This window comes from Poromitra crassiceps, assembly GCF_964638095.1.
Source record: "Poromitra crassiceps genome assembly, chromosome: 4".
NCBI lineage: Eukaryota > Metazoa > Chordata > Actinopteri > Beryciformes > Melamphaidae > Poromitra > Poromitra crassiceps.
Window position 1 is genome coordinate 34833197 of NC_139626.1, and position 26132 is coordinate 34859328.

Here is a 26132-nt window from a genome sequence, read left to right on the forward strand (position 1 = left end):
ATCATACTAATACAGTAGTGCTACAGACTTAAACATGGTATGGCTTAGTCTCCTAGTATCATACTAATACAGTAGTGCTACAGGCTTAAACATGGTATGGCTTAGCCTCCTAGTATCATACTAATACAGTAGTGCTACAGACTTAAACATGGTATGGCTTAGTCTCCTAGTATCATACTAATACAGTAGTGCTACAGGCTTAAACATGGTATAGCTTAGCCTCCTAGTATCATACTAATACAGTAGTGCTACAGGCTTAAACATGGTATGGCTTAGTCTCCTAGTAGCATACTAATACAGTAGTGCTACAGACTTAAACATGGTATGGCTTAGTCTCCTAGTATCATACTAATACAGTAGTGCTACAGGCTTAAACATGGTATGGCTTAGCCTCCTAGTATCATACTAATATAGTAGTGCTACAGGCTTAAACATGGTATGGCTTAGTCTCCTAGTATCATACTAATACAGTAGTGCTACAGGCTTAAACATGGTATGGCTTAGCCTCCTAGTATCATACTAATACAGTAGTGCTACAGGCTTAAACATGGTATGGCTTAGTCTCCTAGTAGCATACTAATACAGTAGTGCTACAGACTTAAACATGGTATGGCTTAGTCTCCTAGTATCATACTAATACAGTAGTGCTACAGGCTTAAACATGGTATGGCTTAGCCTCCTAGTATCATACTAATACAGTAGTGCTACAGGCTTAAACATGGTATGGCTTAGCCTCCTAGTATCATACTAATACAGTAGTGCTACAGGCTTAAACATGGTATGGCTTAGCCTCCTAGTATCATACTAATACAGTAGTGCTACAGGCTTAAACATGGTATGGCTTAGCCTCCTAGTATCATACTAATACAGTAGTGCTACAGGCTTAAACATGGTATGGCTTAGCCTCCTAGTATCATACTAATACAGTAGTGCTACAGGCTTAAACATGGTATGGCTTAGTCTCCTAGTATCATACTAATACAGTAGTGCTACAGGCTTAAACATGGTATGGCTTAGTCTCCTAGTATCATACTAATACAGTAGTGCTACAGGCTTAAACATGGTATGGCTTAGTCTCCTAGTATCATACTAATACAGTAGTGCTACAGGCTTAAACATGGTATGGCTTAGCCTCCTAGTATCATACTAATACAGTAGTGCTACAGACTTAAACATGGTATGGCTTAAGCCCAATTTATGTTTCCCTCTGCCGACACTTTTGAAACGGTCGCCGACAGAAATGAGGACTTGAGTCGACACTTTCAAGTGTCGGCGAGCAGTGTCTGACTGCTACCTAGTGAAATGTCTGATTGGCTATATAGACGGTCACGCGCGACTTCCTTGTTTTAGTTTTCGCTGAAATTAAATTAATGAACGTGTCCCCGGTATTTTTATCAGCATGTCCTTGATGTATGACTTCATGAAAATCACAAAGAACACCGTGACCAACTTCCCAGAGAGAGAGGAGGTGATTGTGTGGTTGTGTGTCGTTATATGCGGCTGCAGTTACATCTTGCCTCCGACGTGGGTTCACTAACAGCATTCCCTCTCTTGGCTGTCTGCACTGCATTCTGCCTCCCTCTGTCTATAGCGTCACGTGACCGTTGAGCCGCGGAGAGAAGCATAAATGCAGCAACATGAGCGACACTTTATTTTTCGTCTGCGACCATGTGCTGAGCGACACTTTCTAATAAGTATAAATTAAGCTTTAGTCTCCTAGTATCATACTATTACAGTAGTGCTACAGGCTTAAACATGGTATGGCTTAGTCTCCTGGTATCATACTAATACAGTAGTGCTACAGGCTTAAACATCTTTATCTTTATTGTTTATTTGAACAGGGACACGACACAATAAACATATTGCACCAGAGATAGCTAAGAGCTAATTTGCATCTGTAGTCCCTGGGCACACAGAGTCCTGTGCGCACATAGTAGCCTACATATCAAATACAGAAATAAAAGAAAATCCTACTGTCTAAACAATCAATATACATGGTACAAAAAAAATTAGAATACTTACTATTAGTACTATATAACACAGTAAAATATAACATATAGGTTAAAACATAGGTGTAAAACATATAGGTAAAAAAAAAAAAAACCTAAACTTGTTCCACTGTTCCTTCAGAAGTTGTAGTTGTCATAGACTGTGCTCCATAGTTGATTGCTCTATTGCTGACAAAAATGTGTTATTGTAAGTCGCTTTGGATAAAAGCGTCTGCCAAATGACGTAATGTAATGTAATGTAATGTAATGTAATATAGGTCGATAGCAATCCCCTAAGATCACATAGTGGTAAATGAGGAGATGGTCAGAAATAAATACACAATGTCAGAACACAACACAACATGACAGACTTAAACATGGTATGGCTTAGTCTCCTGGTATCATACTAATACAGTAGTGCTACAGGCGTAAACATGGTATGGCTTAGTCTCCTGTTTTGGGTACTGATGAGGGGCGGGCTATCATTTTTACAACATAATTATTCAAGCAACAGTACTGCAAGTGCACAGGAGTCTAGGAGAATCTGCTTAATACTCATATTAGTACCAAAAATGACCTAAAAAAACACAGCAGCAACAACTATGGAGCAAAACAAAAAACGGACCGACATATTTGTTGTTTTCCACTTTTTTAATACAACTTTAGCGGCTGTGGACTTTTCATCCGCTTGTGTTGGAATAGATCTTCAACATGGTGGCTCCTCCTGCTGCGGTTTCCACTTTAGCAAGTGGAGCGGCGCGGCCTGCCCACGTCGAGACATCATTAAAAGGCAGGAATATTGAACAGCTGGGGCAGATGAACCATCTGTGTCAGTTCAACATTAACCTCATGCCGGGAGATGGTGTAGCACTCCCCCTCTTCCTCAGCCTCTGAAAAGCGCAGGTAGCTCTCTCCGGCCTTGGATTCCAATTCTCCTTCATATTCTATCCACATCTATGCTGGGAGAAAAAAGAGATTGGGAACACACACTATCACAGCTCTTTCCATGAAATTAACTGCCTAGGTGAATCTGTGAGAGCGTTTTGATCACTTATCGACACCCCCCCCCCCCTTAATCAACTTCAGTCGAGCAGTGAAGGGGAGAGATGGGCAAAAGGAAGGTTTTTTAATGCTTCGAGGCAACTGAGCCATAGATTGTGCAGTGGGGGCTACAATTCGGTTTAAGAGAGGTGTTTCCAGTATTTTGTACTCTTTGTGGAGATCGACGTACTGTCTCACTAAAGGAAATCCTACATTAAATACTTGAATCCTGCTCTCACCCGATGTTGACAAGTACAGTATATCCGTCAGATATATCGAGATTGCACGAATCAAAACAAATCCCTAAATCGTTTTGTGTTTTCTCCTAAAATGTGATTTGCTGTGAATGCAGTAGATTGAGTAATGGGTCTTTCTGTATGTTCCAGGTTCAGTTGATCCACTACAATCACGAGCTTTACACCAATTATACGGAGGCAGCTAAAAGCCCTAATGGACTGGTGATAGTTTCCATATTCATGAAGGTGAGTCCCATTCGTTTTCTATTGCATCTAAGTTCACCATCTACCAGTGATCATGTTCTATTTACTTCTTACATGATAGGAATTTGTGCTGATGTGTCATGATCCAGCAGCTGATTGTATGATTGCACATTTGGTAATGGACTATAGACTAGAATTCATCCCAAGACTTTTCCATATCCTATAATAAAATTGCCTAGGTGGAAGGGCGGGCAGGTGGTGGTTAGCGGGTAGCGGTGTCTGTAAGTCACGATTTGCATCACGTTTTGTGTCACTTTCATGACACAAATCTGGCTGATGTCACTTTTCTGATGGCAGCCAGGACTGATACCACACCACCCACCCCCACACACAAACACCCCTTCCCCCACCCCCACTCCCACACACACAGACTCGGCATAGCGCCACCTACTGGCAAACACACAAAAAACAGTTTCTCTCGAGAACGGTTTGTCGGATCGACTTCAAACTCGGAGAGTGCGCTTAGGGGGACCTGATGAAGTTAAGTTCCGAATTTCGTACTATTCAGCATAGCGGCACCGACTGGCAAATGCAAAAAAGTGGTTTATCTCGAGAACCGTTTTTTTCCAATCGACTTCAAACTTGGGGAGTGCGCTTAGGGGGACCTGACAGAGTTCAGTGCCAAATTTCATACTATTTGGCATAGCGCCACCTACTGGCAAACACAAAAAGTGGTTTATCTCGAAAACCGTTTGTCCGATCGACTTCAAACTTGGGCAGTGAGCTTAGGGGGACCTGACGGAGTGCAGTGCTGAATTTTCTAACTATTCAACTTTTAACCAGCTGCAAGTGCAGTTATGAAATAGGCTCATAAACAGCAATTAAACAAGAACAAGAGTACAGTACAGTATTTCTATACTATTATTTATTCTATAATTATTTATTATCTATTATTTACAGTATTAGAGTTTCTTGGGCAAAAAGATGTTTTGCTGTTCTTCCGAGTGGATTTGGATTGTGTTTGGCGACGCTGATTGGCTGAAGGAGTTGTCTGTCAAGGCAAGTAGTCCCACCCACTGAAATCGATGTGGGTTTCATGTCCAGACTGATCCGTAGAGTGAAACAGGATGTGAGGTCATGTGATCAGGATGGTTTTTACCAGGCTACTCTTCAACCCCTCCACCTTGGTAGGGAAAACTCGGGTGTAAAGTACAGCCTCTCTACTGTAGGTCTAGGTCTCTACCACACAGTGCCAATGAATTGTCTGTCTGTTTGTGCTGGTGTCTAGTTGTAGTAGTCTAGCATACACTGTTGGTTAAAGAGAAATCTTTGTGTCAGAGTCAAAATGATGCTTTAACCCTACACTCCCTCTCTCTGTCTCTGTGTCTGTCATCTTCTAAATGTAGGACTCCACAACTTGCGGCTCGCAAACAATTAGCGATCCAATTATCCCGGCGAGAGCGAAACAATGTGCTCGGCAGCTTTAGTGTCAGGTGGCAGAGAGACTGCTCTCTTTGTTGTGTATGAGAGGGCTCCATCTCCAACGAGAGGCTAAGCGACCAGATCAGAGAGGCGGCGAACGTCCCCGGCACCGCGTGTACCAAGGCAGGGGAAGTTCAGCCGCTAACTGCTAATTAGTTCCCCAAAGTCAGTGGGACCGCCAGCGAGTCCTGAGGAGACCGAGGAGATGCTGACCTAGGGTCAACACTCGCTCCCCCATCCTCTCACCACAACCACCATGAGGAGAATGTGGGGGAGGAGACATGAGAGAGGAGCCGGGCTTTTGCGGATGTGGTAGGCGTACAGTACGTGAGGGCTTGAGGAGATGGTCCTGTGCAAGCACTCGCTTCCTCGCTGGTGAATCCCAGGCACGCTGACAAATCCTACTCAAGTACAAGTATTGTTACTTTAGTGAAAATTAACTCAAGTACAAGTGAAATTACTAGTCCAGGGAATTACTCAAGAGTAAAAAAGTATCCTATTTAATTGCTTTTATCCTTTTATCTTTATTTATTCTTAGGGGTACAGTATATCTGTATTATATACTTTGTCTGCCCTTTGGTCTGGACCGTGGTTTTCCTTTGTGCTTTAATACATTGTAGCTCTTTCTTGTTATATAAATGTGCTGCTGAGAGTGAAGGCAGTCACTCGCCACACTGCACTTTGCTACTATGCACTTTATATCTCTACTGTGCACTTTAGATCGTTGCTACTGTTGTCATTTGCACTTTAACTGTTGTGTTGCACTTTAAACTGCTGCTCTAGACTGCTTTTATAATGTCCTTATTGTCCTATTTGTTTTTATGTATGTACTTTGTACTACGCTTTTTGCAATCCAATTTGCCCTTTTGGGACACTTAACACGTTCACTGCCAATGCCGAGTTGACTCGTCCAAAAAAATCCAACGGTTGACTGCCATTGACGAGTCAACTCGTCAAAAAAAAAAAAAAAAAAAGAATTGACGGTGGGACGTGGATCAACGCCCCCCACGTCTCCTATAAAAATATAGGAGCCACCGAACGTGTACAACCCATTCCACCGACCCACTAAGTGGCGACAGTGCTCTCCAGACTAGAAAAAGCCGAGCCAAAACTGCAGGGGAACGCGCGAGGAAACCATTCTCATACTGTAAAATGGATTGGCGAAAACGCTTTCGCTTTCGCGCATTATCGCGCTGGGAGCTGGCGGTGGGGGATTGCAAATTTGCATAATAGATTATGCGTGCAACACACTTTGAAACACCGGCAGAAAGCCCACAATCGCACGCAGCTTCATTCCAGCTGAGCTCACTACCGAAACGACTCATGCAGACTCGCCCAAAGAGCACCTGCCAGCAGCCAGGCAGCACAGACAGGCAGAGCCTCGCTTGTGACAAACGCTGCAAAGCCACCAGAGACACACCCACGGAGGGAGGAGTTTGAAGGAGAGGGGGGTTTCCTGCTGCTATGGAGGAAATTACTGTTCAAAACTATTGTTTAGATGTCTGACGTCTTACGCCAAAAATAAATGGTTAAAGTGACTGTTCTATCGAATTTCACAAAAAGCCGTTTATCTCAGCTTAAATTTTCAGACGCTGAAACCATGCTGTATTCTACTGCTAATGCCTACATAACTACTAACTCTACAAACTAACTCTTTTAGACAGAGAAAGCACACATTCTATTAGTTCTTTTGAGATAATTTGTGTTCACAAAATCTTAGCAGAAAAGAATCCTCGGCTCTTGAAAGATGAGCCAGAATCCTCAAAAAAAGCCCTTGGCAGAACCTACCTACAGTATTGAAAAAACGGCTGGCAGTGAATGTGTTAATAAATCTTGAATCTTGAATCTTTAATCTTATTTAAAAGTACTCAAGTAAAAGTGCATTTACTTTAAAACACATTTTATATTTTAATTATTTACCCTAATAATTACATTTCACACGTCCAGCACATGTTACAACTACCTAAGCTGTCTTTGCCTGCCTTCTCTTTCAAAGTGAACAGCTCGTTCAGATGCAGCCTGCCTTCTCTTTCAAAGTGAACAGCTCGTTCAGATGCAGCCTGCCTTCTCTTTCAAAGTGAACGGCTCGTTCAGATGCAGCCTGCCTTCTCTTTCAAAGTGAACAGCTCGTTCAGATGCAGCCTGCCTTCTCTTTCAAAGTGAACGGCTCGTTCAGATGCTCAGTTTGCTGATTCTCTCCTTTGCCAGATCAGCTAGAGCTCAGCTGCAGTACATCCATTCCATTTTGCTCTGGTTATCGGCAGTGTCAAATTAAACTGAGATTTCTGAACTAATGTCACGATGGGAATCATTACAATTTGATTGACTACACCTGTCTAGTCTCACATGGTCAGACCCAAGTGTCTGAATCACTAGTCAAATTTCTGGGTTCCGCCATCACGAAGCCTGCAGCGAAATCTGATTGGCTGGGCTAAATGGTAAATGGTAAATGGCCTGCATTTATATAGCGCTTTTATCCAAAGCGCTTTACAATCAGTAGATAGTCTACATTCACCCATTCATACACCGATGGCGGCAGGCTGCCACGCAGGGTGACTACACACCATCGGGAGCAAGGAGGGTTAAGTGTCTTGCCCAAGGACACAGCGACAGCAGCTGGGAGGGAGCGGGGATCGAACCGCCAACCCTTGCGCCATTGGCCGACCCGCTCTACCTCCTGAGCTAAAGCCGCCCCACTTCTGGGCTGTTACAGAAGTCCGGCATGCCATCCATGGCTGGTCAATTCATATGTCTGTCACGCCTCTTTGGGGGGCGGGCGTTAACCAGTTGTGTTCCAGGCATAGATCGTATCTATGGCTGGCTACTGCGAGACTAACACCTGTGCAATTCAATTGGCCAGTCTTGAGCACAAGCCACAAGTTTAGGCACCCTAAATTCGGAAGTGATTCTGGACCTATTAGCAAGCAGTCCCAATGCTACTGTGCTGTTTTCATAGTGTGGTGTGCAAAACAAACATTTAAATTTACTCATTTACTCAGTGTACATTTAAAAGTTTAAAATGTAATTTAAAATAAAAAAAAATATATTATATCTATTATTATTATTACTCAAGTAAGAGTAAAAGTACATGAGAAAGAAACAATCTGGAGCACACGGTCAAAGTTAAGGCAATTTAATAAGTGCAAGGAGACTAACGTTTCGACACACAAAGTGTCTTCTTCAGAGTCAAGAGTAAAAGTACCTTGTAAAAATACTTAACTACAAATCCTCAAAAAAACTACTCAAGTACCTTTACTTGAGTACTTGTACTTGAGTACTTTCCACCTCCGGTGGTGAATCACAGCCCTCTCTGAAAACAAGAGCTTTACTAAGCTGCAGCTACAGAACCAAACAGAATGATGTCCAGATGATGATGATATTGCCTCTGTGTGGCGATTTCAACCCAATAACCAGAATAAAATGTTGGTATTTTATGTTTCTGTAAGCGTGAGATTACAGAATCTGGTGACTATTGGGCATGTTAACTCATTGAGTGCCAATGACGACTTTAGTCGTCAATTCATTTAGTGACGTAGAGTGCCATTGACGACTAAAGTCGTCAATTGCGTTTTTTGACGGGGGGATGTCGATCTAAGCCTCTTACATCGCCTCTTACAATATGGGAGCTATTGAATGTGTCTAACCTATTTTACAGAACCCTTAGGTGGCGACAGTGCCCTCCCGATTAGACAAAGGCCAGGAGAAAAGAGAGAAGAAGTCATGAGGAAACGGAAATCGCATCGATATGCTTGAAGCATAACGTTAGCTGTGCCTGTGAACAAACAGCAGTCATCTGCTGCCACAATTGAGCCCCATCCGTGTCCGCTGCGATAGTCCATCCATATGATTTAGTTGCCGACACGGCGACACCAGCGTCTTTCTGAAAAGTTACATTATTCTCAGCTGGGAGCCGGGGACACGCTCTAAAAAAGCGGGGAGATGCAGGCAGCGGACTTTTCAGTGCAGATCAAACTCAGAGCAAACCGCAGCAGAGACACTCCTCCCACCACGGAGGAGGAGGAGGAGGAGGGTGGGGCACGCAGGGCATACAACCATTGACAGTACACACACACCCAGGCAGCAGCAGGCTCGATGCATAGAGAGCAAACAAGCTAGAATAGGCTATCTGATGCCCACCAGCAGTAAATCAAGACCAGCAAGAAGGTGTAGGGTCTGCGCACGCAGGGGCCAGCGCTGCTGGTTGCAGCTAAAACATATTATTTGGCCAAACAAAATTCCTTTGTTTTCACTCTTTTATTGAAGGAAATTATTTTTGAGGTGTCATTATATCAGAAAATATTAGCTTCAGAGTCAATGATGTGCTTGAAATGTTTAATTTCACAAAAGGCTCAATATCTCAGCTTCTAGAAAAAAATTGCTGTTTTTGGCTAAATCAAGCTATCTTCTCCGGCTCATAACTAAAGAACGGAAAATGGGATCAATAAACTTTTTTTTGCAGATGATAGAAGAGAGTCTCCTCGTTCTTTGTGCGTGTTCGGTGTTTACATAGTAATATCACACAATATTCTGTGGGCCTCGAGAAATCACTGAAAACGCTCTGAAACTCTGGCACTGGGAGCGTCCGTTCTCCAAAAGTGGCTGGCACTCAATGAGTTAAATAAAATCTAACTTCCAGAAAGGGGTGATTCTCAAGATGGTTGAATCGTAATTGAGATATCTAGCCATTTTAAGCTCCCGGTAGCTGCTATCTTGAAAATGACCCCTAGTTTCTGCATAAGCAGTTAACAATTACAAGTAAACAGTCCCTGCAGGCAGTGGAGGGAGGAGAGCTACGCTGTATGTGGGGGACAGACAGAGAGAAAGAGAGAGAGAGGAAACCGGCATCAGCCGTACCAATTTATTAGCAGATGCTTTAGGATTCAACACATGAACGTGTCTTTGACAGATGATGACTTTAAGTATTTTGATCTGCTCTCTATTCACCATGCTTTTGTGCTCTTGCATTGACCCCTCTATTTCTCTCTCCCTCTCTTTCAATCCAGATTGCCGAGACGTCAAACTCCTTCCTGAATCGAATGCTGAACAGAGACACCATCACAAGAATAACATATAAAAGTAAGTCCTGAATCGAATGCTGAACAGAGACACCCATTTCCACCGCTGGTATCAGCGCGGCCCCGCCCAGCTCGTCTCGCTTTTTTGTCTCATTCCACCCATCAAAAACCTGGACAGCCCGGGGTGAGTCGGGGTTGAGTCGTGCTGCTTTTGGTGCCTGCTCTGTTGAGGTTCCAGCGCTGTGGACCCGGTACCATACGGTGACGTGAAAACACTGCAGACGACTGATTGGTCAGGCAGAATCGTGTTTACTGTATCTACTGTCAATGCTGGATACCAGTTTAGTGGGGCTTACCTTCTCTTCTGTTAAGTGTTATTTCTGTCAGTCTTTTGTGTTGCTGCCTTCGGCTCTGGTGAAATAAAATCGATCTCCTTGCTCAGCTTTAACATGACGGTGGTTTTCAATTGTTTTGAGAGAGACAAAGTCAGCTCCTCGGGAAGCCCTTTGTAGTTGTGTGCTATGTTGGCTCCGCTAGGCCGGAGGCGGGGGTTTAGTGAAGCCGCGGTCTTGCCTGGTGAGTGGCTGCTGGGGTAGTGGCTTCCCTTCTCCCCGTAGCGTACTCCCGTCCCCCGCGCAGCGCATGCATGTGAGTGTGAGTAACAACAAAGTGATATCCATTCTCCTGGCCGATTGTCACATTTGCCCATGTACACTGTAGGTCATTTAGAGGCACCAGTATTTCATAACCAGTTTAAAAGTTCCGTGTATGGTTTTAATTTTAACGTTATACGTTATATGCTACTTCGGCTATGGGCGGAGGACAGATATGTGGTCGCTATGATGACCAGGTGTGGGCGGAGGCGAGTAAACTTACTATGGAAATAGTCTATATCAAGTAGAGACGAGTAAGACTAGGTTGAGTAGAGCTGTACTGTGCTGTTATATGTGGTGGAAATGAGCCATATGTGTAATGTGTCTCCAAGTTAGTGGGTAGATGAGAATAAGTTGGTAATGAAGATGTCAAAGACAAAGCGTATTATTTTCGGTTCTAATCATGCATTGAGGAGTGAGTTGTCCTCTGTCACTCTCCATCATGAAATGAATTGCACTGGAGCAAGTTCATAATGCATGGTCATAATAATGTTCATAATTCTGAGCTTTTGGGTGTTGTCCTGGATGAAGGGTTGACCTATTGTCATATTAATAAGATTGTACCAAAAATGTGCAGGGCTGTGTCTGTTATCAGGAGATGTGCCTATTTCCTGACCACTGACTGACCACTCTATCAAACAGGTTATACAATCACTAGTTCTATCTCATCTTGACTATTGCTCTGTAGTTTGGTCAAGTGCCCAGAAAAAAGATTTGCACAAACTTCAACTTGTGCAGAACAAAGCTGCACGTCAGACCGTGCGCTGTGGCCCCAGGGCGAGCGTTGATGGCATGCATCAGGCTCTGTGGCCCCAGGGCAAGCGTTGATGGCATGCATCAGGCTCTGTGGCCCCAGGCGAGCGTTGATGGCATGCATCAGGCTCTGTGGCCCCAGGCGAGCGTTGATGGCATGCATCAGGCTCTGTGGCCCCAGGCGAGCGTTGATGGCATGCATCAGGCTCTGTGGCCCCAGGCGAGCGTTGATGGCATGCATCAGGCTCTGTGGCCCCAGGGCGAGCGTTGATGGCATGCATCAGGCTCTGTGGCCCCAGGGCGAGCGTTGATGGCATGCATCAGGCTCTGTGGCCCCAGGGCAAGCGTTGATGGCATGCATCAGGCTCTGTGGCCCCAGGGCGAGCGTTGATGGCATGCATCAGGCTCTGTGGCCCCAGGGCGAGCGTTGATGGCATGCATCAGGCTCTGTGGCCCCAGGGCCAGCATTGATGGCATGCATCAGGCTCTGTCGCCATGGCTCCAAGTTGAGGATAGATTACTTTTGTGTTTCGCTCAATTTGCACCACGGCCAATCCAAAAGGTCGACACTAGAATCTCCTACATGAGTGACAGACATGCTCACTCCACCCGACAGGTTACACAAGGTCATGTGGTCGTTACTGCACCTCCAACTTGTGCTATGCAGAGAACAGTCTTTTACAGAGCATCCATTGAATGGAATAAGTTACCATGCATGCTAAAAGAAGCCTCTAGCAAATTCGGATAAAAAAAACAACTAAAAATATTAATAAATAAAAAATAACTTATTTTTGGTCTTTAACAATGTGATTAGATTGTATTGTATTAGGCAACTCGCGTGGTATGCCCTGCAGCTCGCCAAGCTGGCCCTGCAGCTCGCATACGCAGCTCAGCTGCTGCATGGCCTCGCCTGCCTTATTGGCGCACGCGCAATGTCTCCCGCTCTCAGTCCTACTCCCCCTCTCTCTCTCTCTCCCTCAGTCTTTCGCCCCTCTCTCTCCCTCAGTCTCTCTCCCTCTCCTCTCTCTCCCTCAGTCTCTCTGTGTGTGTCACTGATGACATCATCAGTGATGTCACAATGATGTCACATAGCTGTGGCCGGACAAAATTCTTGAAACAGACAGAGAAACAGACAGTCCACATTGATGCCAAATTTAAGATAGATAGATGGATAGATAGATAGATAGATAGATAGATAATTATAATTATAATTATATTAGATTGATTAGTGATTAGTACATAGCTCTCTTTTCTTTCTGTGCGTTTTTCTTTCTTTGTCGCTTTTGTGTATCCTTTCTGTGATTTTAAAGTTTCTGTTTTTATGCTTATTTATTGTACATGTATGTATTGTTTTCTTGTTCTGTGTGAACCCCAGGAAGTGTAGCTGTCACACAGGGATCCAATTAAACAATAAACCATCACAAGAATAACATCAAAGTAAGACCTGAATTGAATGTTGAACAGACACATCACAAGAATGACATAAAGTAAGTGGCAATTCCCACCTCCTTAGATATCCCCCCTAGATAAAGTGGATGTCTAAACATCTCTGCTAATGGCTTTGATCGCTTTCCTTTTTGTGGGAGATCAATTCATTTCAGTATGGTAATGGGGGCCCGCGGAACTGGAATGGCGATGCATTCGCACGGGACCCTTTGGGCGAGGAGAGGAGGCTGGCGTGTTAGGCAGCTAGTCGACAGCTCCTCTCCAGAGCGGAGACTGCCAGCCTGCTGTGTTGGAGCGTGGAGATCGCCCAGGGCCAACTTGGGGGAAAAAAAGGAGAACGATAATTGGATTAATGGGGGGGAGCGAATGAGAGGCTGTATAAACACAGTGACCCCTTGTGGCTGGGAGGAGTCTCGGAGGTGGGGGGGAGGGGTGGGTTGGGGGTCCTCAGGGTCCTGCTGGAGGGGCTGGAGAGGAGCACAGACTCTGACAGCTGTCAAAACTCCCTCAGATACTCTCTCTCTCTCACACACACACACCACCCCCTCATGCGTATGAGTCCTCTTGCTGGCCCCAGCACATGTATTTTTCAAGCTCATCTACACATAACCCACATACCAACACAAAGCGTGCACGGGCGCACACACACACACACGCTCACAATCCAAACAGAATGATTCATGCCAGGGCTATCAAAGATCAGTGATAGAGCTGCTCTTCAGCTACACACTTTGTAGGGGGAGAACCTAGAGATGATTGATGCCCAAAGAATTTGAAGGATTTGTTTAGGTGTTTTTCTCACCTTAAGGGTATCTCACTTTTTTCTCCTTCTCCAAACGGATATTATTTTACAGTGTAGCGTTCACAAGATGCGGTGTTGAATGCTGATGTGAGTGGCAGTTTGAATTAGCATTGAAGGGGGAGTGGCAGACCGTCACGGCGACCTCATCACAATAGGCAGAGTGGGTGCACCATCCATTTGTCAAAACAGATGACAAGTTATTGAGAGTGTGAAGAGGGAGAGAAATGCAGAGTGTGCTACTGGAGTGTGAAGAGGGAGAGACATTAGGGCTGGGTATTGGCAAGGATCTCACGATACGATACGTATCACGATACTTGGGTCACGATACGATTGTATCACGATATATTGCGATGCGATACATATTGCGATATATTGCGATATTCTACAGAATTTACTCAAAATTAAATAATAGAGCTAAAGATACAACACACTGTGTACCACCCAGGTAGTGTAATAATATGTACATCACTTTATACTGATAAGTTAGTGGACAAATTTAGTCAAAACTACTGAGTGTTACTGAATACATCGATATGGGAAATATCGATACAGTATCGATTAGGGGTGGGAATCACCAGATGCAGAGGCCTGGCATGGCATGGCCTGCAAAAAAAAAAAAAAAAAAATGTTTTTTTAATATCGCGATACTTGGCGTCCAAGTATCGATACAGTATCGGGAAATAAAATATCGCAATATATTGCCATATCGATTATATTGCCCAGCCCTAAGAGACATGCAGAGTGTGCTACTGGAGTGTGAAGAGGGAGAGACATGCAGAGTGTGAAGAGGGAGAGACATGCAGAGTGTGAAGAGGGAGAGACTTACAGAGTGTGAAGAGGGAGAGACTTACAGAGTGTGCTACTGGAGTGTGAAGAGGGAGAGACATACAGAGTGTGCTACTGGAGTGTGAAGAGGGAGAGACATGCAGAGTGTGAAGAGGGAGAGACATGCAGAGTGTGAAGAGGGAGAGACATGCAGAGTGTGAAGAGGGAGAGACTTACAGAGTGTGCTACTGGAGTGTGAAGAGGGAGAGACATACAGAGTGTGCTACTGGAGTGTGAAGAGGGAGAGACATGCAGAGTGTGCTACTGGAGTGTGAAGAGGGAGAGACATGCAGAGTGTGAAGAGGGAGAGACATACAGAGTGTGCTACTGGAGTGTGAAGAGGGAGAGACATGCAGAGTGTGAAGAGGGAGAGACATACAGAGTGTGAAGAGGGAGAGACATACAGAGTGTGAAGAGGGAGAGACATACAGAGTGTGAAGAGGGAGAGACATACAGAGTGTGCTACTGGAGTGTGAAGAGGGAGAGACATGCAGAGTGTGAAGAGGGAGAGATGTACAGAGTGTGCTACTGGAGTGTGAAGAGGGAGAGACATGCAGAGTGTGAAGAGGGAGAGACATGCAGAGTGTGTCTCTCTAATGAGCGTCCTGACAGAGGAGACAGTTTGGATCAAAAAGCCTGTCATTCACAGTCAATGATATGTGAGGTAAGGAGTGGGCAAAATAAAAGCTGGTGTAAGGGATGGGCACAACGCATAAATGTCCATCATGGCCCACACACTAATGTTGTGTTCACACCAAACTCGCTCGAGTTTGACCGTGCAAATTATTTGCCAAATCTTGAAAAATTTCAACTTGAGCGAACGAGGTGAATTTCCAGTCATTTGCACCGCAAAATTTAGCTTAATTTAAAAGCCCAGGGTTGCTTGCACGTTTGCATTGACTTTGTAATCTTGCCGCAGGAATTTGCGAAATCTCGTTCCGTGTGAATGCTCAGTAAGACGACGATGCCTTCAATAAACCTGCAGGTTTAAAGGACTATACCAACTTTTTAGTAGTTTGGCCAATTGGTCACCTTACCAGTCTGTGTATTGTGTACAGTAGAGGATTGGCACCAAAATCCGTCTCTGTGCTTCTGGTAGATGGCTCTGTCCGGTGCACATGCTAACGCTTTAGCATACAATATGCTATGTTAAGTCATTGTAGCATTATCCGAAGTGTGGGATATATTAGCAGTTGTTCAAGATTCAAGATTCAAGATTTTTATTGTCACTCCGTAGTTTAAGTATCACGTGTGAAATCCTTGTGCTGTGAACTCCGTTTACAACATAGTACAAATATAACGGGGCATTTGAGTGCAAAAACAACAAGAGACACAACAAGCAATAAGGCAGTAGAGTGATAAGACAAGTCGGAGACAGTGGCATATTCACTGCACATAGGTGCACGTCATGTGCATACTTTGGACGTACTTAAACATTTTAAATTCGACGTATTTGACGTACAGGTGCAAATAGCATATACCTAATTAAACATACAATTAAACGTTAGACATACATAATGGTAGCATCTTCAGTGCGGTACAGTACAGCTACTACACTATTTGTGTATGTTAAGGAGTCTCGTGGCCTGCGGGAAGAAACTGTCCCTCAAGCGATTTGTGCGTGCTTTTGGGACCCTGTATCTCCTCCCTGAGGGTAACAGGGAGAACAGGCTGTTGTGGGGATGGTTTGTGTCTTTGATGATCTTCAGGGACCTCCTGAGGCACCGCTGGTTATATAGTTCCTGCAGTTCTGGCAGCTCACATCCTGTTACATGCTGGGCCGTACGCCTCACTCTTCGTAGTGCCCTGCGGTCCATGGTGGTACAGTTCCCGTACCAGGTGGTGAAGCAGCCAGTCAGCAGGCTTTCAATGGTGCCTAAGGATTTCTGGCCTTAGCCCAAATTTCTTTAGGCGCCTGAGTCCGTGTAGTTGCTGTTGGGCCTTTTTGACAACAGTGGCGGTGTGACCGGCCCATGTCAGGTCCTGGTGGATGTTGACTCCCAGGTACTTGAAGCTGTCCACCCTTTCCACCACTGTGCCGTTGATGGTGATGCGCCCCCCCCCCCCCCTGTAGTCTACAATGATCTCCTTGGTCTTGGAGACGTTCAGAGAGAGGTGGTTGTCCTGGCACATAAGTTGTTATTATTGTTTGGCCTGTAGCTGCATAACTTCTGACAGCAAGGAGGAATTCTTGTGAATCAATGGAGCAAAGCGCAGGCGCATGGCGCAAGAAGTGTACAGGGCATGGCGACGTTGTTTGGTATTTCCATAGCCAGCGCACATTTGAAAACGGGGTGCGATAAGAAGAAATACATTATTATTAAGTGTGGGTAACTTGGTTGTGACTGAACAAATTACCTCTTTCCTTTTTGGCACGCCACAATCTCGTGGTGCAACAGTCACCACAAATAGCTGATGTCCTTGTGGGAGATGCAGAATAACTAGGAACACATCATTTCTATGGCACGGGACCTTATTACCTTGGAAAGAGATAAGACTTTTGGTTAATGTGTTCCTCTGGTCCGTTGCCCACAAACGGTGAATGGTATTAGACGAAGAGTCAGACAGGAGTTGGTGGCGAATCACAGGGACAGTTTGGCTGTGGGAGGAGCTAGGGCCATCATCAACCAGCCAGTCCCTGACATCTATAGAGGATGTGGCCGCCTCCACAATCCCCACATGCATCACGGCACATACTGACAGTTCTGTTAGATAACAATCATTCAACCATAGCCACATGTGTATAGCCTGGCATCGCCAGACCAATTCACATTGATTTGTTAGGTTCCTAGTGTATCATTAGAATGAATGTAAAAAAAAAAAAAAAAAAATTATTTGCTTTACTAAATAAAATAAAAAAACCAACAGCTGCTACAAGTGATCATTTCCAGTTTTATGATAATGCTAGTTGCCTATTATTAGCATTACCATTAACATGCTTACCATAGTACCGGAGACACAGATTATTTTCGTACTACCGGTAATCCTCTTGTCACATTGAATCAGGAGACCAATGGGCCAAACTCCCAAAAAGTTAGTAGTCCTTTAATCTGAACTCGGGAAGGCTAAAGTAAACTATACTCTGTCGAATCATTGAATATCCCTTTTGTGCTTTTTCTGATCTGTCCATATGGATTCTCTTCCTCCAGATGATGCGTACCTCCTGACGAGCCTGAACATCGAGGAGATTTACCCAGAGACACACAGCTTTATCACATATGATGGATCTATGACCATCCCACCGTGCTATGAGACGGCCACGTGGATCCTGATGAACAAGCCGGTGTACATCACACGGATGCAGGTGAGTGTCTTAACTTAACTTACCTTAAGCCGGTGTACATCACACGGATGCAGGTGAGTGTCTTAACTCAACTTAACATAAGCCGGTGTACATCACACGGATGCAGGTGAGTGTCTTAACTTAACTTAACTTAAGACGGTGTACATCACACGGATGCAGGTGAGTGTCTTAACTTAACTTAACTTAAGACGGTGTACATCACACGGATACAGGTGAGTGTCTTAACTTAACTTAACTTAAGCCGGTGTACATCACACGGATGCAGGTGAGTGTCTTAACTTAACTTAACTTAAGCCGGTGTACATCACACGGATGCAGGTGAGTGTCTTAACTTAAAGGAGAATTTCGTTTTTTTTTAACCTGGACCCATCTCCTGGCATTAATTATGATTTGGCCACTCACCAGGCGATCTCCGCGGCGTTTCTGGCCGTCCTAGCGTTGTTTTGACATCAATAGCGTCCAAGTCAGTTGTAAAATGGAGCTGACTTGGGGCCAAGTGTGAGCCTGTCTTTCCAGCATCTAAATAGCTATTTTTATTCCCGTTTTCGCCAAATATCGTCATAATCTGATCCCTCAAGAACCACGACAGTGATATTTCGCCAAAGGCTGTTTCCTGGAGTTGCACAGGGATCAAATTACCTCAAACGTGATCTCGGTCACCAAGTCTCGTGAAGTCCCGCGATACTTTCCTGCCGACTGGCCAAGTACAGGAGGACGCTTTGCGGTGGTGGTTTTAGCGCAACCTATGTGGGGTTTGTGGGATTCGAAATAACGAAGGTTATGCCAAACCCCACATAGGTTGCGCTAAAACCACCACCGCAAAGCGTCCTCCTGTACTTGGCCAGTCGGCAGGAAAGTATCGCGGGACTTCACGAGACTTGGTGACCGAGATCACGTTTGAGGTAATTTGATCCCTGTGCCACTCCAGGAAACAGCCTTTGGCGAAATATCACTGTGGTGGTTCTTAACACGTTCACTGCCAATGACGTGTTAATACGTCAAAAAAAAAAAAAAAAAAAAATTGACGGTGGGACGTGGATCAACGCCCCCCACGTCTCCTATAAAAATATTGGAGCCACCGAACGTGTACAACCCATTCCACCGACCCACTAAGTGGCGACAGTGCTCTCCAGACTAGAAAAAGCAGAGCCAAAACTGCAGGGGAACGCGCGAGGAAACCATTCTCTCATACTGTAAAATGGATTGGCGAAAACGCTTTCGCTTTCGCGCATTATCGCGCTGGGAGCTGGCGGTGGGGGATTACAAATTTGCATAATAGATTATGCGTGCAACACACTTTGAAACACCCGCAGAAAGCCCACAATCGCACGCAGCTTCATTCCAGCTGAGCTGCAACCGAAACGACTCATGCAGACTCGCCCAAAGAGCAGCTGCCAGCAGCCAGGCAGCACAGACAGGCAGAGCCTCGCTTGTGACAAACGCTGCAAAGCCACTAGAGACACACCCACGGAGGGAGGAGTTTGAATGAGAGGGGGGTTTCCTGCTGCTATGGAGGAAATTACTGTTCAAAACTATTGTTTAGATGTCTGACGTCTTACGCGGATGACGTCATCATTCCTACTTTGACGTCGTCATTCCTACTATGATGTCATCGATCACTGATGATGTCATGATTCATAAGCGTCTTTCATGCCTTTCGCTGGTGATGTCATAACACAGGTGATGTCATATTCACATCTATAAGGGCCTGTTCCGGCAGGCTCTCGCGAGTGATTCATAAATCCAAATTCACATCAAGGATCATACCAATCTCTGCAACGTCTGCAACCTGCAACTTCTGCAACCAGCAACTTCTGCAATCTCTGCGACCGTTCCCAAACCTCGAACTGTGCAGCCCCAGCCATCAAGTTCCACAACACCCCAGCTTCTCAAGACCTACCAAGTTTCCCGTGGCCCCCAACTACCCGCGAATAGATCCCCATGTCTGACACCGATCCTGACAGTATGAATCACTCCGAAACGGATTTAGCGGATAGATTTCCACCGATCAAAGAGGCCTCAGCTGACCCACCAGGCGGTCAGCTGGATATCTCCACTCATCCTGATACCTTCACTCTTCCTGATGTCTCCACTCGTCCTATCACGTTCGGAGACTTCCAGATCATACTTAAGCACCTGATTGCCCACCAGGAGGAAGCAATCCAGGCTGTGGCTTCCAAGGCCGAGGATCGGTACACCCTCTTGATTGGCCGGCTAGATCGTCTCGAAGGGCTAGGCCCCCAGGGTGTCACCCCGCAGCCTCTGCAAGACCTCGCACTCGAGTCAAGACGCCTGATTGCCCACCAGGAAAAAGCAATCCAGGCTCTGGCTTTCGAAGCCACTGATCGGCACGCCCAGCAGGAAAAAGCAATCCAGGCTCTGGCTTCCGAAGCCGCTGATCGGCACGCCCTCTTGATTGGCCGGCTAGATCGTCTCGACGGGATAGGCCCCCAGGGTGCCATTCCGCAGCCTTCTGCCCCTCCTGCCCCAGCTTTCGAGCGCACCGCCGTTCCGGAGGTTTCCAGACCTGCTACTCCCCCGTCCACAGCGGCCGTTGCTTCTAGCTCTGCCTCTCGGCCGCCCCCAGCTGCTAAGGGCATATTCTGGGGGGGAGTTCGCGTCATTCCAGAGCAGGGGCACCCACATTTGAGTCCCAGCAGCCATCTGTACCGTGATCTGACCGGCAGGGTTCGCATCACACCAGAGGAAAGGCAGCGCCGTTTGGACACCCGGAGCTGCCTGTACTGTGGTCGAGCCGGGCATTACCTCTCCTCCTGCTCCCGGCGTCCAGTAAGTGGTCCCACCGCTCGCCGGCCCGTGGTACTCTCAGTGGATCAAGACTCTACGTGTCCAGCCGAAGAATCAGTACGGTTGGGTAGCGTTCCCTGCAGGACCCAGGAGTGGCAGTGTGTCTCCAAGAGGGTTAACGAGTTGGAGAGGACTGTCGATCGTCTCATTGGGAAGTTCAATCGCTGCCTGCAGATCGGCTCCGTCCCCCCGCAGGGGGCCTCCGAGTCTGCTGGCCCTGAGGCACAACCTGAGGCACAACCTGTGGACCTGCCCCTCGCCGAGTCTGAACCCGTACCTGAGGCACAACCTGTGGACCTTCCCCTCGCCGAGTCTGAACCCGTACCCCAGCAGCAGCCAATTCCTGTCGTTGACCCACACGTAGGTTCCAGCTTCATGCTGGGAGGTTCCCGTAGTGTCGTCAGCCCTCGGTCAAGAGCAAGAAGAAATAAGAGGCGTTTAAAGGAGGAGACGGTGGGTGACCTCCCCAAACTACAGGTCGGGAGGGCAGGCCTCGCTGTGTCAGATCCCCCTGCGGCTCTGCCTTCGGAGACGGCGGCATTTGACCCTTTTGATGGTCTCCAGCCTCCCGTGTTTGGATCGTGCCCCGGGGGATGGCCGGCCCCAGAGGATCCACCGGACCCGGTGGAAGTTCTGTCTACGTATCGGTCCATCTATGGCTTCGATATCCTGTATTAGGGAGGAGCACCTCCACTGTCCTACACCCCCTTTGGGGGCCTAACCACCTGCATCTAACCACCTGCTGAAGAGCACCTCACTCTCTTACACCCCCTTTGGGGCCTAACCACCTGCGTCTAACCACCTGCGGAAGAGCACCTCCACCAGAACCTACGGATTTTTTGTCTCCCAGATGCCATCCTTGATGGCCTCATTGGACGCCAGGTGACGTCCGTTGAGGGGAGGGTACTGTTAGGATGACGTCATCATTCCTACTTTGACGTCGTCATTCCTACTATGATGTCATCGATCACTGATGATGTCATGATTCATAAGCGTCTTTCATGCCTTTCGCTGGTGATGTCATAACACAGGTGATGTCATATTCACATCTATAAGGGCCTGTTCCGGCAGGCTCTCGCGAGTGATTCATGAATCCAAATTCACATCAAGGATCATACCAATCTCTGCAACGTCTGCAACCTGCAACTTCTGCAACCAGCAACTTCTGCAATCTCTGCGACCGTTCCCAAACCTCGAACTGTGCAGCCCCAGCCATCAAGTTCCACAACACCCCAGCTTCTCAAGACCTACCAAGTTTCCCGTGGCCCCCAACTACCCGCGAATAGATCCCCATGTCTGACACCGATCCTGACAGTTTAGATGTCTGACGTCTTACGCCAAAAATAAATGGTTAAAGTGACTGTTCTATCGAATTTCACAAAAAGCCATTTATCTCAGAATAAATTTTCAGACGCTGAAACCATGCTGTATTCTACTGCTAATGCCTACATAACTACTAACTCTACAAACTAACTCTTTTAGACAGAGAAAGCACACATTCTATTAGTTCTTTTGAGATCATTTGTGTTCACAAAATCTTAGCAGAAAAGAATCCTCGGGTCTTGAAAGATGAGCCAGAATCCTCAAAAAAACCCTCTGGCAGAAGCTACCTACAGTAAAAAAAATGGCTGGCAGTGAATGTGTTAAGGGATCAGATTATGATGATATTTGGCGAAAACGGGAATAAAAATAGCTATTTAGATGCAGGAAAGACAGGCTCACACAAGTCAGCTCCATTTTACAACTGACTTGGATGCTATTGATGTCAAAACAACGCTAGGACGGCCAGAAACGCCGCGGAGATCGCCTGGTGAGTGGCCAAATCATAATTAATGCCAGGAGATGGGTCCAGGTTCAAAAAAACCGAAATTCTCCTTTAACTTAAGCCGGTGTACATCACACGGATGCAGGTGAGTGTCTTAACTTAACTTAAGACGGTGTACATCACACGGATGCAGGTAAGTGTCTTAACTTAACTTAACTTAAGCCGGTGTACATCACATGGATGCAGGTGAGTGTCTTAACTTAAGTTAACTTAAGCCGGTGTACATCACACGGATGCAGGTGAGTGTCTTAACTTAACTTAACTTAAGCCGGTGGACATCACACAGATGCAGGTGAGTGTCTTAACTTAACTTAACTTGAGCCGGTGTACATCACACCAGTCCCCAACACAGCCCCTCTCTTTTTGAGGCCGATGCGGAAATTGCATTCTCTCAAATGGCCAGTGGGGGGCGCAGCTTGTGTAGCACTCCCGGGAACATCCATTCAACTCTACGAGCCAACTCGTCTCTCGGTCTATGTCTTAAATAAACACTTTACAAATGAGTTTATGGTCTGAAAAAACAATTTCAAGTCTTTTTCATGCTCTAACGTGCTCCGTTTTCCAAATTATAGCCCCATTTCGAGGAAAATTGACGACAAACATCGGATAATAAGAACAGTAATACTTCCGACCGGTAGAGGCAGGCAAGGCATCAGGTAGCAAGTAATAGTTGAGCAAGTTATCAGAAAATAGCGTTACTTTATGATATTTTAATAATGTTAGTAGACACACGTAACTATATAGATACCATACATCTAACGTCCATAATATGGCGGTCCATTTAACGTTATTTATACCGTTAGATAAAGCCTAAAGCCTTCTCTGTATTCAGACCATTCAGACCAGAAACCGGAGTACGTTATAAATATAGTCACGTTATAAACAACTAACCAATGCTGGGGGTCCGTATGGAAACAGTGTTGTTGAAATGGTTAAAAGTTAAATCAATTTGGTCATTCAGTGCCGTTTTACTGCAATGTAAAGTAAGTAGCGTTAGCCGCTAATATTAGCCACAGTAGCTGACTACCCATAATGCATTACGGCGATAAGCGAGACAGGGCAAATTCGGAAACTCCCCCGGCAGCCGCTAGGGGCAGCCGCCCCCTCCCCTCGTACTTCCGTGTAGCATTAATTCATTCAACCAATCAAACAAAATCAAACAATATCCGGAAGTGAGCTTCATTTAGCTGTGTCAAAGTCAATGAGCTATGTTGGTCCATTATATATAGGGCAATGCATCACACGGATGCAGGTGAGTGTCTTAACTTAACTTAACTTAACTTAAGCCGGTGTACATCACACGGATGCAGGTGAGTGCCGGCCGCCAACATCACACGGATGCAGGTGAGTGTCGGCCGCCAACCCACGACTGAAACGTAACAGGCAAATTCGCCAGGGACTATCTGTCTCATCCGAGGAGTTTCTCTCCCACAGCGCCAAACTATTGTTCTGTCTGTGAAACACGTCAGAGCCATAGTCCAGAATAAAAATATGGACGTAGCCACTGTAACGTCAAGTTTGGCTTTGACCAATCTGGGAACCCAGAGTCTATTTTTATTTGAAAAATAGACTCTGGGACAGCCCTACCATTTTTCCCAGCTTCCTGTACAGCGCACTTCTCCTGCCACCGTCACTTCCTTTTCCGCGTCCGTGCTCCACTGTTTACAGTCTAAATAGCAACTTGTACCAGGACTTTCCAGTAATTTTCAACTGTTGTTTAAGACGAGTTGACGTCTTCTATTAGTGAATAGCCGAAATGGACGCGGAAAAGGAAAGTGGAAGTGACGGAAAAGCCACCGTCACTTCCTTTTCCGCGTCTGCCCCTCTCTCTCTCTGTCTCTATCCTAGATGCATTCCTTACGGCTGCTGAGCCAGAATCAGCCCTCTCAGATCTTCCTGAGTATGAGCGATAATGTCCGCCCAGTCCAGCCGCTCAACAACCGTTGTATCCGCACCAACATCAACTTCAGCATGCAGGGCAAAGACTGTCCCAACAACAGGGCTCAGAAGCTCCAATACCGAGGTAAACGCTCACTCTCTAATTCCCCCTGGTACCATGTTATCCACCTCTCGATATTGATAGATTATTGGAATAAAGAACAGCATCATCAGTGTATGGAGGTTATAGTGCATCTGTGTTTCATCACGCAACACCATCAACTCAGAGCAAGCTAGTTCTTTCTGTCTCAATAGTCGGAAGTCTTTTGCAGCTTTGTCACCTCATAGCTGTGGAGGGTTCCTCTGATTCAAGTTTATTTTTGGTTTAAAGTGCATTACGAGGCAATGTTCCACCTGAATTCATAGTAGGGGCATAAATTCACTAAGCCCTAAGCTATGGCAATGTCACTGCATCTACTATCATTTACCACCAAAACGTATATCCCACTAAACTTCTGACAAGCAAATGACAAGATTAGATTTTTTTGGTCAATGTGGTAAATTATTAGATGTAAGTCACCAAACTATCAGCTGAGAGGGAACATCCTGATGTGACCCCCCCCCCCCCCCTTTAGATATAGCTTCCAATAGCTTCCTAGACATGTTTTCTTGATCTTGGCTCTCCATTAGAATGATATACTAACTATAAGGTTAAATATTTGGACTCGTTATGGCCTGAGGTAGTGCCTCAATTGTTGAGTGAAGGGAGGGGTATAATGTCTGTTTACCATCTCCTCTTCTCTGTTTCAGCCAATATATCTGGGCAACTGCTGCACAAAATGTTGAATTTTACCCCTGAAGCGTAAATACGTTGAGGGCAAGAGGTAACCCCCTTCCCTATTATTCACTGTCTTTTTTTTCAGGATTCACTGTACTGTAGCCGTCAGACACGCAGATTCTCTCTCTCGCTCTCTCTCCCTCTCTCTCTGCTCTGCTCTGCTCTACTCGCCTCTGAGATGAAATTCGTATTCTGTGCAGCAGTTGTTGGGAGATTTAAACTCTCCCCACCCACCTCGAATGCTCCTCATAGTCAAACAAACACGCACAAAGGCTCAGATGCATGTTGCACACAGACGCACACACGCGCGCACACACCCCTCTTACCTCCTGAGAGCAACCCAGAAAACACACATAAGCCGAGCTGCGTATTTAATTTGTTTGACTTGTTTAGAGATGTAAATACCTTCAAGATTAAGCCTGGAAGGGGGGGGGGGAGGTGCAAGGGGGGGGGGTTTATGTTACATCTCATTAGAAAGGGGAAATACTTCCTTTTCATTATTTTTGTAAACTGTGCAAAAATAATACAAGTATGTAAAGTTAAGGGTTTTATGTTTTCATTCACAGTACCCAGAGAAAGGAAATATTACTATAATGACAAAGCCCAAGAAATTCCTCCCCTTTGCATTGCTGTGATGCTTACTCATTCTTATGGTGCCTCCTCATTTAGGTATAATTTGTTATCAAGGCTGCCAATCAAAACACATATGACTGCTACAGTTGTTACTCAATTAGTTTGCTGTGGTACTGCTGCAGTACTGCCTGCCACACTGGTTTAGTTTGCTGTGGTACTGCTACAGTACTGCCACAGTACTGCCACAGTGGTTTAGTTTGCTGTGGTACTGCTACAGTACTGCAGCAGTGGTTTAGTTTGCTGTGGTACTGCTGCAGTACTGCCACAGTGGTTTAGTTTGCTGTGGTGCTGCTACAGTACTGCAGCAGCGGTTTAGTTTGCTATGGTACTGCTGCAGTACTGCAGCAGTGCTTTAGTTTGCTGTGGTACTGCTGCAGTACTGCAGCAGCGGTTTAGTTTGC

At 45.8% G+C, this 26132-nt stretch overlaps 1 protein-coding gene across 1 annotated transcript in view; it reads left to right on the forward strand.

Moving 5' to 3' along the window:
* The window catches only part of ca10a (carbonic anhydrase Xa), a gene marked incomplete at its 5' end in the record, with an annotated part of 375340 nt that overhangs the window by 347103 nt on the left and 2105 nt on the right, over positions 1–26132 (forward strand). Inside the window, 4 exons of the mRNA XM_083635726.1 lie at positions 3416–3511; positions 9955–10027; positions 17595–17749; positions 24231–24405. Coding sequence (XP_083491852.1) covers positions 3416–3511; positions 9955–10027; positions 17595–17749; positions 24231–24405 — 499 coding nt within the window. The remainder of the gene's footprint in view (positions 1–3415; positions 3512–9954; positions 10028–17594; positions 17750–24230; positions 24406–26132) is intronic.